Source organism: Miniopterus schreibersii (genome assembly GCF_964146895.1).
Source record: "Miniopterus schreibersii genome assembly, chromosome: 2".
Classification (NCBI taxonomy): Eukaryota; Metazoa; Chordata; class Mammalia; order Chiroptera; family Miniopteridae; genus Miniopterus; species Miniopterus schreibersii.
In genome coordinates this window covers 97,130,972-97,147,642 of record NC_138102.1, presented here as the reverse complement: position 1 = coordinate 97,147,642, position 16,671 = coordinate 97,130,972, and the positions used below count along the sequence as shown (strand labels likewise).

At 39.2% G+C, this 16,671-nt stretch overlaps 1 protein-coding gene across 1 annotated transcript in view; it reads right to left on the bottom strand.

The window, feature by feature from the left end:
* The window catches only part of PARP4 (poly(ADP-ribose) polymerase family member 4), an 85,453-nt gene that overhangs the window by 50,591 nt on the left and 18,191 nt on the right, over window positions 1–16,671 (bottom strand). The window contains exons 11-14 of the mRNA XM_081126678.1: window positions 13,057–13,194; window positions 10,054–10,149; window positions 1,543–1,726; window positions 1,199–1,355 (exon numbers count right to left, since the gene is read on the bottom strand). Coding sequence (XP_080982804.1) covers window positions 1,199–1,355; window positions 1,543–1,726; window positions 10,054–10,149; window positions 13,057–13,194 — 575 coding nt within the window. The remainder of the gene's footprint in view (window positions 1–1,198; window positions 1,356–1,542; window positions 1,727–10,053; window positions 10,150–13,056; window positions 13,195–16,671) is intronic.

Genomic DNA, 16,671 nt, shown 5'->3' with positions numbered 1-16,671 from the left:
CATAAATTGTCTCCTCACTGAAACAATTACAGTTTGGTGAGGTGTACCTGCAAATGTAATACAACTCTATTTTCCAAACACGTTATTTACTTGTTTCCTGCATCACTGATGTTATTTTTCAGTTTTAACCGATTCCTTGTAAATGGCTTGTCATGCATATAATATTGGTATGTATTATTTCTTACAAAAACACCGTGTTTTTGAGGAAAACTAATTCAGGGTTTATTATGGTGATCTTTTAGTACAACTGAAATTTTTGCTATAGATAAAAGGCACCCCTTTGTAATTTCCTGCATCACATTGCCACTCACTCTCAAACTCGTGTATATTTTCCCAGTTTTCCTTGGGGTCAAAATCTTTGGTGCCATGGCTTTTATTTCTTTCCAATATCAATGGATTGTATAATTCTCCTTTATTAATTTCCAATCTGGGTAATAGTTACTTTACTGCAAATCCAACAGGAAGTCTTCCTGTAAAAGAACCATTCCTTCCTCTTCTTGCCTCTTCCTCTGGGATTTTTTGTCAGGTAAGATTATTCTGACTAGGCCAGAAGTCTTACATTTCTGATAAAAAAAAAATACTTTGATCACAGTTTAAAATGTTTGTGTTTTTACAATGCTATTAATATTATAGTAGTTTGGGCTTATGATTTCCTAAGAAGCTTTCATCCCTTCATTTATTTGTACTACTAATAGGTAAGCTACACATTACAATTTTGGGGGTGTCTTCACTTATCCCATGCAATCCTCACAGCAGCACTGTGGTGTGGATATTGGTCTCATTCCCCTTAGAAAGAAGCTGACGCCTGAAAACATCATGTGGTTTGTTGCAGATCACCAGCCTAGTGACACTCGAACCCAAGCTTCCTGATTCTAAAATTGAGCCTTCTGTCACACTTTACACTTTACAGCCTCCATTATACTTTTTACACATTGGCATCTTAAATGTTTCAGTGGGTTTTTGTGGCTATCCTGAGGTGGATGAGCTCAACTTTGGTGTGTCAGTGACATAACATAATTTTGAGATCCCTTAAACTCTCTCAAGCATCCCGGTTTTCATTTTTACAAAATAAAAAAGGAAATGAAATACATCTGAGGTCATAAGTATAATTACTAAACATGAATATAAATCTCATCGAAAATATAATATTGAGTTCTATAAACATTACATGAAACAGCATTCAAGAAAACTGTCTTACCTTCAACCTTTGAAAATTCTGAAACCTCAGGTGTGTGCTCCTGTAATTCAATATTACTACAAGGATGAAAGTCCTTTACTTCATCTCCAGGTATGCAAAATTTAATAATATATTTCATTTTAACCTGACTGGTTTTATATACAACAAATTCATCATCCTAGAGCAAACATAAAGAGGTGGGGGGAAAAACCTTTATTGTCACATGTTTTCATAAAAGCAGAGTTTCATGTTTGCTAATTACTGAATATGAAAATATTGAATTCAATAGATATACAATAATTATTTAAACTTAAGCATATTTAGTAAAAACAGGAGCCTCTCTGACTGTTTCTTGATACAAATACCTCGAAGTCTGTGGTGACAGTGGCTGTTTCAGCAACCCCATGGACACTGTCGTAACCTGGCGGTGCTTCTGTTAAGGAGAAATCTTTCTTGTGTAAGTCCATGCACTTCCCAAGGGCGACATCACAAATGACCATGAGTCTAGTGCCATCTGTCTCTCCTGGGTGTGAGTACTTAATACTTGTACTGCATGTGAGAGGAAGTAAGTACAAGTTTACAGTTTATAGTAACATAGCTGTAGCATTTTATTATATATGTATAGGAGATATTTTTTTTAAACTGCAGGTAGAACATTCCAAATTTTACTGTTATTGAACTATCTCTGAAGATTCACTTAGCATTTTATTATTTATTTATTTATTTAAAAGTTTGATGCAGCCCTGGCCAGTGTTGCTCAGTGGTTAGAGCAACTGCCTGCGCACCAAAGGGTTGCATGTTCAATTCCCAGTCAAGGGCACATACCTGGGTTGCAGGTTTGATCCCCGGGCCCAGTCAGGGAGGGTGCAGGAGGCAACCAATTGATGTTTCTCTCTCTCTCCCTCCCCTTTCTTCTCTCTCTCTCTAAAAGAAAAAAATCAATGGCAAAAATATCCTCAGTTGAAGATTAACAATAACAACAAATTTGATGTAATAGACACATAGCTTGGTAGTGATTAAAGTACTTTGTTCCCAGGGAAAGAAGAATTTTACTGTTCCCCAAGTCCTTATTAGCTACTAAAATATATGCATTTGGGTTTAAAAAACACAAGACTGGTGCAAGAGAAAGAAAAAAACCCACCTTACTAATTAAGAAAAAGTAGATTAATCCTCTGCATTAAAGCTAAGAAAGGACATTAAAAACCAAGTAAGTAAGAACTGATCAGAGGCAAAGACAGGTACTGTATTCTCTCGTGCCTTCTGAACCCAAAAGGAAAAACAAAAATTTCCAGTGACACCCAAAGGAGAGATTTTCTAACTTTTTTTAGGAATCACGAGCTTTAATAAAGCAACTTTTGCCATGCAAAACATTGGCTGGGACACCTTAGGGGACATACCTCTATTTTTTTCAAATATCAAGACCAAAACATAAAAGCATTCCCTAATGACCATTTTTTCTATCCTAAGACTTGCACTTGAAAAAAATTCTATTTCCCTGATTCCTCTTACATACCTCTCCTTTCTATGGGCTCTTTTCCTGTAACTACAAACATGCTAGCTCCTTCCCATGGAACCTGGGCCTTGATTTTGCGTTCTAGACCCTTTCCCCATCTGCTCCCTCCCTCTCTCCTCCCTTTCTTACCACCTTCCACAGTCAGTGACCATCTCTACTAGCTTGTTTGCTGACCACTTCTCAGTCCACTACAGTTTGGCTCTGTTTATACGTCTTCACCGAAACCACTCCGTCAAAAGTCATGAAGGACTTCAATTTGGTTAAATTCAACTGAATGCCAATTAATTTTTTTAAATCAAATTTCTTTCATTTTTTCAATTTTTAAAATTCGACTTAAAAACGGGCAGAGCCCTAGCAGGTGTGGCTTAGTTGGTTGAGCGTCATCCCATGCACAGAGAGTTTACTTTAGATTCCCGGTGAGGGCACATACCTGGGTTTTGGGCTCAATCCCCAGGAGGGGGTGTACAGGAGGCAGCCAATCAATGGTTCTCTCTGATAATTGTTTCTCTCTCTCTGTCCCTCTCCCTTCCTCTCTCTCTCTAAAAATCAATTTAAAAAAACGTATTAAATAAAATGGGCAGAGGACCACAATAGACACTTCTCCAAAGAGGACATATGGCAGTTCCATTTTTAATTTTTTTGAAGAAACTCCACACTGTTTCCCATACTGGCAGCATTAGTCTGCACTCCCACCAAAAGTGCACGAGGGTTTCCTTTTCTCCACATCCTCACCAACACTTATGTGTTGATTTATTGATGATGCCCATTCAGTAGGTTGTCTTTTCATTTTGTTGATGGTGTCCTTTACTGTGCAAAAACTTTTCAGTGTGATGTAGTCCCATTTGTTTATTTTCTTTTGTTTCCCTTGCCTGAAGGGATGTATCAGAAAAAATATTACTAAGAGAAATGTCAGAGATTGTACTGCCTGTGTTTTCTTCTAGGATTTTTATGGTTTAGGGTTTTACATTTAGGTCTTTAATCCATTTTGAGTTCATTCTCCTAAATGGCATAAGAAGGTGGTTTAGTTTCATTTTTTTGTATATTATCTGTTCAGTTTTCACAGCTTGCTTACTGACCACTTCTCAAGCCACTGCAGTTTGGCTCTATTCATACTTCACCAAAACCACTCTGTCAAAAGTGACAATGGACTTCAATTTGGTTCAGTTCAACTGAATACCAATTAAATTTTTAAAAAATATTTAAATATCTAAGAATTTTCACTTTGAAATATTTTATACATAAAAGAGCATTTGTAATATAAATGTTAAGTTACAGTAATTATAAGACACCCATATAACTGCCATCTAGTTTAAGAAATTGAATATCGAGGAGGGGAAGACGGCGGCCCTGTGAGAAGCAGCAGAGGCCCCCGCTACCAGCCACAGACTCGATTTACTCCGAAATCCTACGTAACCAGCTTGGAAAAACCAGAGAAACATACCTGAGTGGACAGAGTGTGAGTGGGGAGCACTGAAGACACATCACGGAGTCCGGTAAGAGGGGGCAGAGCGTAGGGAGGGGGAGTCCCCCTGAAGTCTGTGCTGGGCTCTGAGCCCCAAGACTTGGAGGCTGCAAAGCTCCCTCCCCTCGGGAGTGCGGACGGCATCCAAAAGCGGGGATCCCACACCCGGAGCCACGAGAGGGGAAGGAGTACCCCGCGCACAGGGCAGAGGGACCCAGGGAAGCGGTGAGTCGCGAGGAGGGGACGGCGCCTTCCTAGCAAAACAAAGCCTCTAATGGTGGACGGTGCCTTCCTAGGAAACAAAGCTTCTAGTGGTGGCTGTGACCGGTGTCTAATGCTCAGGGTGCCAACCATACGAAAGGCTGCCCCAAAGTGTGTGGCATCCGAGTGGTAAGGGAGAGGACTGCACTGAGCAGCCACACATGGGGGCCCTCTGCCTCCCTGTGGGGCATTGTGTTGAGCCCCAGAAAACACTGAATCTGCAGGACGCGGAAAAGGGGAGGAGCCTTCCCGCTCTGAGCTCCTGGTGCCGAGAGGCTGGGATCGGTGACCAGCCCTGAGGGTGCCCTCCCGCCCTGAGCTTCCAGTGTTGGGAGGCTGGGATCTGTGATCAGCCATAAGGGGCGCCGTGGTGGCACATGAAGCTGACCCAGCTTTGCTGAGACCAGAGGTGCGGGGAGCTGCGTGGAGCTGACTTTGGGTCCCCTCCCGCTGGGTGCCTTGGTGTGCGGGCGGCGGGACCTTGCAGGGCGGACTTTCTGCCTGTGCGTTGCTTTGTGCACTTGTGAGTTTGATCCGGAACTGGCTCCCACCTACCCGGTGTGAACTGTGCGGACAGACCAGCAGAGGCTGGGATTGGGGTCTGCACAGTAGACGGTCTGAGGGGCGGGCCTGGTGTGACCAGCCAACCAGAGCTGAGCAGGGAGGGGCGGAGCCTGCCGGCCTCTCCTGCAGCAGGGAGCACCGCCCCCAACAGGAAAGTGGTGGGTCCACCTCACTGAAGCCCCAGATACACCTACAGGGCACAGTCCTGAGGGGGAAGGGACAGCAGCTCACAGGAAGACATTACAAGAATAAGACTCTCAGGGACTGCTGTTTGGGAACTGGAGGAAACGCTGAAAACCCTGCTGGGGGCTGGGCAGGCAAAGGGCTCACCAGAATGTTTTTTTTAACTGAACCCACTGAGCCCAGGCTGCTGAAACAGCCCATACAGAAAAGGCAACAGACTGAAATCAATCTGAAACTGCAGCAGGCCAGAGCCTGGGGAACTAGAATCAGACGACAGGATAGAGACTGAGGAGCTCGCTGTGAAGCAGAGACTAACTCCCTCACAGTGAGTGCCTGACAACAAACCTCTAAGGGGAGTGAAACCCTGAGCTACACTAGCCACCCTGCATCCTAAAGACTCTACAGAAGACTCTGGAGTAAGACTAGGCAACTACAAGGTTGCAAAATAGTTGACAAGAGGCGGTGGTCCACGAAGAGCCTCAGATCAACCATCTACCTAAGGACACCAGAGCCAAACCCAGACGGCTCCTCACGTTGGGTGATACACAAGTATCTCCCAGGACAACTGAAATCAGTATACAAAACAGTGATCCTCAGACAACATAAGCTGCGCAGAAGAGACTCACCTGATTGACTTTTTCTTCTAATTTTTTGTTTTGCTTTGTTTTTGTTTTGTTTGTATTTTGTTTGTGTGTTTGCTTGCCTTTTCTCTTTTTTCCTTAGGAAGAAGAGAAAATTTATTTTTTCATTTTTAAATTTTATAATAATTTTTTTAATTAAAAAATTTTTTTTAAAACCATTCTTAAACTAAATTATTTTCTCTTTTTTGTAAAAGAATTTTGTCTTGCTTAGCTTGTTTTTAGTTTTGTTTTCTTTATTTGCTTTGTTTTGTTTTATCCTTGCTTCTACTATTTCTTGATATTCCTGCTTAATGGCTGGGACTTTATCATTATAACCAAGTCTACTGCTTTTCTCTAGTTTCCACCAAATCTCTTACCAGACCCCCTCCCTACCTGGGCTATATCTCTCTCTCCTCTCGATCCATTGGCATAACTTTTTTTCCTTTTTCTTTTTCTTTTCTTTTTCTACTTTTCTTTCATTCTTTTGTTATCGCCCCTTCTGTCTTCCTGTCTTTTTCTTCGATTGTTAGTTTCACTTATTCTCTTTATTGTATTTTTGTTTTCTCATTTTTAACTATTATCCTATTCCTATTCTCTCCCTTAATTTTTTGCTGGCCCTTCTTTCAGTATCTTTTCTCTGCTTCTGTTATCTCCCAGTAGCGTCTCTATTTTTTACATTTTAGTTTATTATTATTTTCTAAATTTTCACCACTGTTAACAACAATATACATCTCTCTCTCTCTAAGCGCTACTTTTCTTTCTCTCTTTTTTTTAAGCTTTTTTTTGTGTGTGTGTTCTCCCTTCACTCTCCTAGTTCTATTTTCATGTGAGTTGTTTTCATTGTGACTGTCAAGATATTTTGTAAGATACCTCTTGTATCCTGAAAGTTTAGTTGTGTATTGTCCTGCTTTGCCAGCATCCGTACAACAGTTTACACAACGAGGTTGGGGCTGAGTCACAGTTAGCCAACCCGAGAGGAGGGTCCTCCCAAGGACTGATCAACAACAATCTAGACCCAACCACAACAGGAGAACATAAAGAAACCACAAAAGGGACACCCACATGAGAAACATGCCTAGAGCAAAGAGCTCAGAAGTATGAGGAAAACACACTTCTGGGCTCCTCTGGACCCACAAGACAAAATCCCATCCCACAAGACTGGGAGACAGCAAATATATCTAATATATAGATACAAACACTAAGACCTACCAAAATGGGGAGACAAAGAAACAACCCCCAAATTAAAGAAAAGGAAATATCGCCAGCAAAAGACGTTGATGAGATGGAATTTAGCAAGTTATCAGAAACAGAGTTCAGAGTATTGATTATGAAGATGTTCAAGCAACTTAAGACACTAGATGATAAGATCGAGGACCTTAGTGAAAACATGAAAAAAGAGATACATACCATAAACAAAACTCAGACAGAGATAAAGAATGCTGTATCTGATATCAAAAATGCACTGGAAGGAATTAAAAGTAGGCTCAGTGAAGCAGAGGATAGAATAAGTGACTTAGAAGACAAGGTAAAAAAAAATCACTCAATCAGAGCAGCAAAAAGAAAAAAACACTTAAAAAGCATGAGGACAGTCTAAGGAGCTTTGGGATAACATGAAGTGAAACAACATTCACATTATAGGAGTGCCAGAGGGGGAGGAAAGAGAGCAAGGGATAGAGAACTTGGTGGAGGAAATAATGATAGAAAATTTCCCTAGGCTGGCGAAGGAGAAAGCCACACAAGTTCAGGGAGCACAGAGGGTTCCAAACAAGAGGGACCCGAAGAGACCCACTCCAAGACACATCGTAATTAAAACAGCAAATCGCAAGGACAAAGAGAAAATATGAAGGGCTGCAAGAGAGAGGCAAGCAGTGAACTACAAGGGAACCCCCATAAGGCTGACAGCTGATTTCTCAACAGAAACTCTTCAGGCCAGAAGGGAGTGGCACGAAGTTCTCAAAGTAATGAAAAGCAAGAAATGTAACCAACATTGCTTTATCCAGCAAGGTTATCATTCAAAATTGAAGGTGAAATAAAGAGCTTCCCAGACAAAAAAAAGGCTAAAGGAGTTCAGTACCACCACACCAGCATTGCAAGAAATGCTAAAAGGACTGCTTTAAGAAAAAGAAGGAATAATGAAAGAAAGGTACATTAGCATAAAGGGGGAAAATGGCATTAAATAAGTTGATATCAATAGTAACCTTAAATGTAAATGGAATGGTCCAATCAAAAGACATAGGGTAGCTGAATGGATAAGAAAACAGGACCCAAATATATGCTGTCTACAAGAGACCCACCTGAGAGCAAAAGACTCACACAGGCTAAAAGTGAAGGGATGGAGTAAAATATTCCATGCAAATGGAAAGGAAAAGAAAGCTGGAGTAGCAATTCTTATTTCTGACAAAACAGACTTCAAAATAAAGACCATAATAAGAGACAAAGATGGTCACTACATAATACTAAAGGGATCAATCCAACAGGAGGAAATAACCCTCATAAACATTTATGCACCCAATATAGGAGCACCTAAATATATAAAAAATTTCTTGGGGGACTTCAAAGGGGAGATTGACAGCAACACAATCATAGTGGGGGATTTTAACACCCCACTGTCAGCACTGGACAGATCAAGAGAAAAAATCAACAGGGAAACACAGATCTTAAATAACTCACTAGACCTAATGGATTTAATTGACATTTACAGAACATTTCACCCCAAAGCAGCAGAATACACATTCTTCTCAAGTGCACATGGAACAGTCTCAAAAACAGACCACATGTTAGGGCACAAGGCAAGTCTCTACAAATACAAGAAGACTGAAATCATATCAAGCATTTTCTCGGATCACAATGCCATGAAACTAGGAATCAATCACTATAAAAAAACTCAAAAATATTCAAACACATGGAGGCTAAATAGCATGTTATTAAACAATGAATGGGTTACCAAGGAGATCAAGGAAGAAATCAAACACTTCATGGAAAGTAACGAAAATGAACAGACAACAACCCAAAATCTATGGGACACGGCGAAAACAGTCTTGAGAGGAAAATTTATAGCATTACAGGCCTATCTCAAGAAACAAGAAAAAGATCTAATGAACCATCTAACACAACAACTAAAAGAACTAGAACGAGAACAGCAAGAAAAGCCCCGAGGAATTAGAAGGAAGGAAATGATAAAGATCAGAGCAGAAATTAATGACATAGAGACTAAAAAAACAATGCAAAAAAAAATCAATGAAACCAAGAGCTGGTTCTTTGAAAAGATAAATAAGATTGATGCACCTTTAGCCAGACTCACTAAGAAACAAAGAGAGAGGGCCCAAATAAAGCAGAAATGAAAGAGGCAATATAACAACTGACCCAACAGAAATACAAAAGATTGTAAGAAAATATTATGAGAAACTATATGCTAACAAATTGGACAACATGGGGGAAAAGGACAAATTCCTAGAAGCATACAACCTTCCAAAGCTGAATCAAGAAGAGGCAGAAAACCTGAATAGGCCGATAATAACTAATGAAATTGAAACAGTAATCAAAAAACTCCCAGCAAACAAAAGTCTGGACCAGATGGATTTACAGGCGAGTTTTACCAAACATTCAAAGAAGAATTAACACCCATTCAATTCAAACTATTCCAGAAAATTCAAGAGGAGGGAAAACTCCCAAACTCTTTTTATGAGGCCAGCATCATCCTAATCCCATAGTAGTTGTACCAGTTTACATTCCCACCAGCAGTGAACGAGGGCTCTCTTTTCTCTACAACCTCTCCAATGCTTGTTATTACTTGTTTTGCTGATAATAGCCATTTTAACAGGTGGGAGGTGTTATCTCATTGTAGTTTTGATTTGCATTTCTCTAAGAGCTAGGGAAGTTGAGCATCTTTTCATATACTTGTTGACCATCTGTATGTCTTCTTGGGAGAAGTGTCTGTTCAGGTCCTCTGCCCAATTTTTAATTGGACTGTTTTGTATTTTGTTTTTTTTGGTGTTGAGTTGTATGTGTTCTTCACATACATTGTTTATTAACCCCGTGTCAGAACTGTTGTCTGCAAATGTCTTTTCCCATTCGACTGGTTGCTTTTTTATTCTGTTGGCAGTTTTTCTTGCTGTTCAGAAACTTTTTAGTTTGATAAATAAATGAATTAACTGTTCCTTCGGTGAGAAATCCCTCACCAGGGAAAGACAGAGGAAAACATATAGGAAGCATTCAGCAATGATTCCTTGGTAATGGGTATGAGTAACATGATTAAGGATACAATAATACTAACCTGAGTGAATCACTGAAATATATTCCACTCCCAAGATTTCCAATATCTGTTCTTTTCACACCACGATCTTCAACTACTTTGGGCAAAAGCAACCCCCTCAAAAGAAAAGGACATAATGTTTACTAGAAAAAAGGAACTTTTTATTATAGCCTCATAATTCTAGCAGATACAGGTGCTATTTAAAGGGTATTATGCTAATTAATCCAGACACAGAAATACTGCATGACCTCCTTATATGTGGAATCTTAAAAAATTGAATTCAGCCCGGCCGGGTGTGGCTCAGCGGTTGAGAGTCGACCTAGGATCCAGGCGATCGGGGTTCGATTCCCAGGCAGGGCACATGCCCGGGTTGCAGGCTCGATCAATGACTCTCTCATCATTGATGTTTCTATCTCTCTCTCTCCCTCTCCTTTCCTCTCTCTGAAATCAATAAAGATATATTTAAAAAAAAAAAAATTGAATTCATAGAACCAAAAGAATAGAATGGTCGTTTCCAGGGGCTGGGAGAAATGGGGAGATGTTGGCCAAAGGGTACAAACTACTCTGGCTGGTGTTGCTCAATGGTTAGAGTGTTGGCCCTCACACTAAAGGGTCATGGGTTCAATTCCCAGTCAAGAGTAGGTACCTGGGTTGCAGGTTCGATCCCCAGCCACGGTGGGGGCACGTGCAGGAGGCATTCAATTGATATGTTTCTCTCACATCAGTTTCTCTCTCTCTTTCTCTCTCTCTCATTCCTCCCTCCCTTCTACTCTCTTTAAAAAAAACAAAAACAATGCAAAGGGTACTAACTTTTAGTTATAAGATGAATAAATTCTATAGCTGTAATGTACAGCATGGTATTATAATTATTAATACTGTACTGTAGTCTTGAGTTGGCTAAAAGGGTACATCTTGTGTTCTCACCACAAGAAACACAAAAGGTAAGATATGGAAGTGTTAATTGATTTGTGGTAATCATTTTACAAATACCTATATTAAATCATTTTACATAATACCTATATTAAATCATTATGATGTATACCTTTAAAAAAATCATGTTCTACAACCTAAATGCATACAGTCAATCATATCTCAACAAAGTTGGGTAAAAATAAATACACCAGCCTGACCAGGCGTGGCTCAGCGGTTGAGCGTTGACCCGGGATCCAGGCGATCGGGGTTCGATTCCCGGTCAGGGCACATGCCCGGTTGTGAGCTTGATCAATGACTCTCTCATCATTGATGTTTCTGTCTCTCTCCCTCTCCTTTCCTTTCTCTGGAATCAATAAAGATATATTTAAAATAAATAAAGAAATACACCAATTAAAAGACAACAAATAAATAACATGAAATGAAAAGAAAAAAAAAGCATTTTCAAAGTAACTCCACTGAAGGAGTCCCAGGGGCCATATAAATGACCCAGGCTATGGCTTGTTTCTCATCACTGCGTTGCTGGCCATTTCTCCTGTCCCCAGGCTCAGCATCCTTCATGCCCAAGCCCCCCAGTGCTCAGCCAGACAATGTTTAAGCCCAACACGGACTGCGTTACTCCCCTGTTAAAGGTCACATGCAGTTACTACTGGACTTGTGGCATTCAGATTGTTCATGTTTATCTCTGGGAAGGTGGAAAAAGGAGATATCTGCCTTGTATTATACAAATACCTACTATTTGAGTTTTGTATTATGAGGGATTAATTTTGTAAAATGGTTTTGGGTTTTATTCTTCCCAGGAAAGGCCATTCCCACTCAAAGATTATTATTTTTTATATTCTCTCATTTTTCATCTAATATCTTTACAGTTTTATTTGTAATATTTAAATCTTTACTCCATGCGGAGTTTATTTAAGTGTGAGAAATGAGGTAAGGATCCAACTTTCCATTTTTTTCCAGGATGTTATCTATTTCTCCCAAAATATAATATTGAAAAAATTATGTTTCTTCCACAGAAATAAAAGCTACTTTTATCATATACTAAATACTCTCCTTTTGTGTTTATTTGTGGACTCTTTAATCTGTTCATTCATCTATTTATACACCACCTCACTGTTTTAATTCATGTAGCTTTATAATGTATTTTTAATGTGTAGACTGGTTAATCCTCCCTCATTACTCTTCTTTTCGGAATTATCCTGGTAATGTCGAATTTTTAGAAAAATGTGTGCTGTAGAATCAGCTTTTTATTTCTTTTAAGAAAATCTTGTTAGCACTTTTGCTGTGATATCACTAAATTTACAGGTTAGTTCAAGGAAAATTGCCATCTTCCTGATTAGTGCAATAGTCTTCTGGATCCCTCAAGAGCTGTGGAAATTTTCCTGATGGACCTTGTATGTTTCTTTTTGAGTTCTTATTAGGTATTTAATTAAGGATCCAGATCAGATTCAATTATATTTTCCCCTGCTTCCTCTGACTTCCATTTCAGCTTTAATATTAAGTAGTTATTCAAAGCAAACAAAACTATAGTGATGTATTAAATAGTATCTGGACACTCTAATTAGACCTTTCTCTTTAAGTTGTGGACTATCCCTAGATTAGACACACATGGAAGACTCATAAAATAGACAGTCACCTTTCTTTTCATTTTTTATTGATTTTTAGAGACATAAAGAGAGGAAGGGGGGCAGGTAGAGAGAGACATGGGTTTGTTGTTCTGCTTATTCATGCATTTATTGGTTGATTCTTGTATGTGCCCTGATGGGGATCAAACCCACAACTTTGGAGTATTGGGATAATACTCTAACCAACTGAGCTACCAGGCCAGGGCTGAAAATCATCTTTCTTCATATGATACTGTCTCAAGAAGCAATTCATATCCATAGACTAGACTTAAAATATATATAATAATAAACATATCATTTAAATTATATACTTATAACTTAATGTGTTCAATTTCCTCTAGAATGCAGTGATCTGGCTGATTTTAACTGAAAAACCCATGTCATATACTTAAAAAAAAAAATTGGAAAAAAAAGTAGGACACTTGTGTGAAGCTGAAAAACTTGGCAAGTGAAGATGACACACTCTTACCGGGACAGGATTCCCACAAAGCTTCGCACAGGTGAGCCGTGCAACAAGGGTTTCACATTGCCAAGCTGGCTCAAAAACTCTGTGGTTTCTTTCACTCTGCCAACTCTAAATATCTGCAGGATATCCACCGGACTTGTACTGTAAGAATTAGAAGAAAAACTTTGAGGTTATGTAATTGAAAACAAAGTGAAAAATCATTATTATCAGCAAAAACCACAAAACAGCCCAAATGTCTGATGCAATCAATCAGAACACATTTTATCTTCGACATATTATGCAGCCATTACAACCATTAAAAAATCACACTAAAAAAATAAATAAAGCTATGAAGTAAATTTTATAGTAAAATATAAATTTTAAAAGTAGATTACAAAACTCTATGCATAGTATGAGTCAAAATTTTATATACATACTATAATAGAATATACAGATTGAATGAACTCATTCATTCATTCATGCATTTAATGATTAGACTCTGTGCCAAGTATTCTGCCAGGCACTGGAAGTAAGATAACATGGTCTCTGGGGCTTCACTGAGCTTATATTCTAATAAGAGAGAAAAAATCAACAAGTTAACAAATGCCTGATTTTATGTGCTACTAAAGAAAACAACCAGGTTCAGAGAAAGGTGGTCAAGAAAGGCCTCTGTTTGGAGGTGACATGTATTGGAACATGGTGTAATATGGTACATATTTTTAAGATCTAACTGCTCATTATGGGAAAACATATTGGATAGGGCAGGAGTGGCAAGATCAGAGGAAGGGTAGTATAAATGAGACAACAGTGGTCTGCACTAAAAATGGCAGCATTGTAAAAGGAAGCCAGTGGAGGCAGAATAGACAGAACGTGGTGATCTAGGAATGAGGGAGAGAGAATCATTAATGGCTCAGGGTGGGTGGCTAAAACGGAGAAGCACGGGAAAAGACTAGTGGTACTACTGAGGGAAAGAGCTGTAGGTGCCAAGGGGTTATGAGAGCTTACTGAGCGCGTCTTCCCAGCTCCATGCTCAGTAGTGTCACATCGGTAGCTTGACATGAGCTACAGTAGGAGTATTTACACCACAGAAATCAGCAAACATTATAAATCAAGATTTTTATTCAGAGAGCTGGCCTACCAGCATCCACTGGCTGGAGAGAAGATTCAATAATTCAATTTGGAATATGTTCTACACCAAAGTATAAACAGTGGTTATATAATCTCTTGGTTATCTCTGGGTGGGAAGATTTGGGGTGATCTTTATGTTTTGTTGTTGTTAATCCTCATCCGAGGATATTTTTTCCATTGATTTTTAGAGAGTGGAAGGGAGGGAGGGGGAGAGAGAGAGAGAAACATCAATGTGAGAGAGACACATCAACTGGTTGTCACAGGCTCCAACTGTCCGGGAATGAGCCTGCAAACCCTGACCAGAAATTGAACCCATGACCTTTAGGTATGCAGGCCGACGCTCTACTACTGAGCCACACCAGCCAGGGCTCTTCATATTTTTATATAGTTTCTAAACTTTCAGCAAAGAATATAAATTTTAGAAAAACAGAAATATATTAAAGAAATCATTTTTAGTGAAATGAAATGGAGAAAATCTAATTTTTCCCAGCAGCTGAATCTCTCCCTAGGAAGAGGCCCACCTTTGTTGAATGAATACTTGGGGGAGGGAGGGTAAGATCTCTAAGGCCTTGCTTGACTTACATGAGATGGTTGAATTCCACCCCCACTTCAGGTCTTAAGGATGTACCTCTTCCTTCCCTTTGACTCCCTGGGGAAAGCCAATCACTCTCCTTCTGATTCTACCTTCACTGTCACCAGTCTCTTCATTAGTATTAGATTGCAGCAGATACCAAGGGGAGGGTCAAAAGTCAAACCAAAAGAAATCAAAATAATTTGATTATATATAAAACAAAATCTGGGAAAGATCTATATAGATTTTTTCAATTGATGTAAAATTCATAGAACATAGAATTAACTATTTTGACATGTACAGTTCAGTGGTATTTGGTACATTCAAAATGTTGTGCAATCACCACTCTGTCTAGTTCCTAAACATTTCATGACCCCAAAAGCCACATACCCATTTAGCAGTCTCCATTCCTCCTTCCCTGGGATTAGGCAATTTGACCTTTGTCTCCATGGATTTGATTTATCTAGTCTAGACATTTCATATAAATGGAATCATACAACATGTGGTCTTTTCTGATTGGCTTCTTTCACTCAGCATGATGTTTTCAACCTGCATCTGTGTTGCAGCATGTGCAAGTGATTCATTCCTTTTTATGGCTGAATAATATTCTATCATATGTATATACCATATTTTTGGAAATTGTGGTTGTTTCCACCTTTAGGATTTTGAATAGTGCTGCTATAAACATTCATGTACAAGTATCTGTTTGAGTACTTGTTTTCAGTTCTTTTGTATCTATAACTAGGAGTGAACTTGCTGAGGCATACAATCATTTTGTGTTTAATTTTTTGAGGAATCGCCAAATTGCAGCTGCATCATTTTACATTCCACAAGCAATGTATGAGGATTCTTATTTTTCCACATCTTCATCAACACTTATAATTTTCCACTTTTTAAAATATAACCATCTTAGTGGGTGGGAAGTGGCACTGGGAATGGAATTTGAGGATGACCACCCAAGGAAGACACAACATATTTTGAGATAGGCCTGAATCCATTCACAAGGAGGCATGGCTAGATCTGGTTCTAGTGGAGTGCTAGAAAACCAACTCCTAACAACAACAAAACCTACACATGACCCTGATTTGTAGCATTTGCTGATTTCCATGGTGTAAATTCTCCCACTAGAGCTGATTTCAAGTTACTAATGGCTTAATAATCAGTTAACAAAATTTCTAAAAATTTAACCCCTGGCCTCTGCAAGCTGGTATGAGCAGTTGCCATTCATTGGCTCTAAGGCATGTGTGAGGCTGATGCAGATCTACCTAGATATTATCTGAAATCCAAGATTCTAGCAATGCCCAAAAGAGAGACTTCAGGCAGCTGCTATAGGTTGAATGACCAAGCCAATGAAAGTCGTTCCCACCCTTGAGAATAATCAATAAAAGTAGTTTCTGAACCTTTAAAGCCAAGTCCAGGCTCTTATCCAAGATGATCCTACAGAGGCACTAACACCACTGAGGACTTGTCTGAGCAGTTGATCATCTGTGTTTGTTACTGCTGTCGCCCCAGGTTACAGAATGTACACCAGCACAAGAAACAGGAAAGTGCAGTCAACGAGGCAGCAGATGTCAGTTACATTGAGGGGCGCCATAGCTCTTGACAAGTTTTCCAGGTGTTTATGCCAGAGTGGTCATTTTAGAAACTGCCACACATATATTTTTGTATTTTAAAATCTTAATTTAAGTGCATTTTCTTATGTAACATCCTTCAAACACAAATTTAAATACCCTTTGATTTAAATTTTTTAAATTTAATTCTCATCAAGATTCAGTAACGTTGAAATCTGAGTAGAATAGTAGGGAGTGTTTTCAAGCACAGCACACTGCCTCATGCCCTATTATAAACACAGAAAAAAGTAACTGGTCATCGCAACACAGTTATCTTGTCACTGAGAATTTATGTATCTAGGTAACTGTCGCATTTGGCTCTGTATCCAA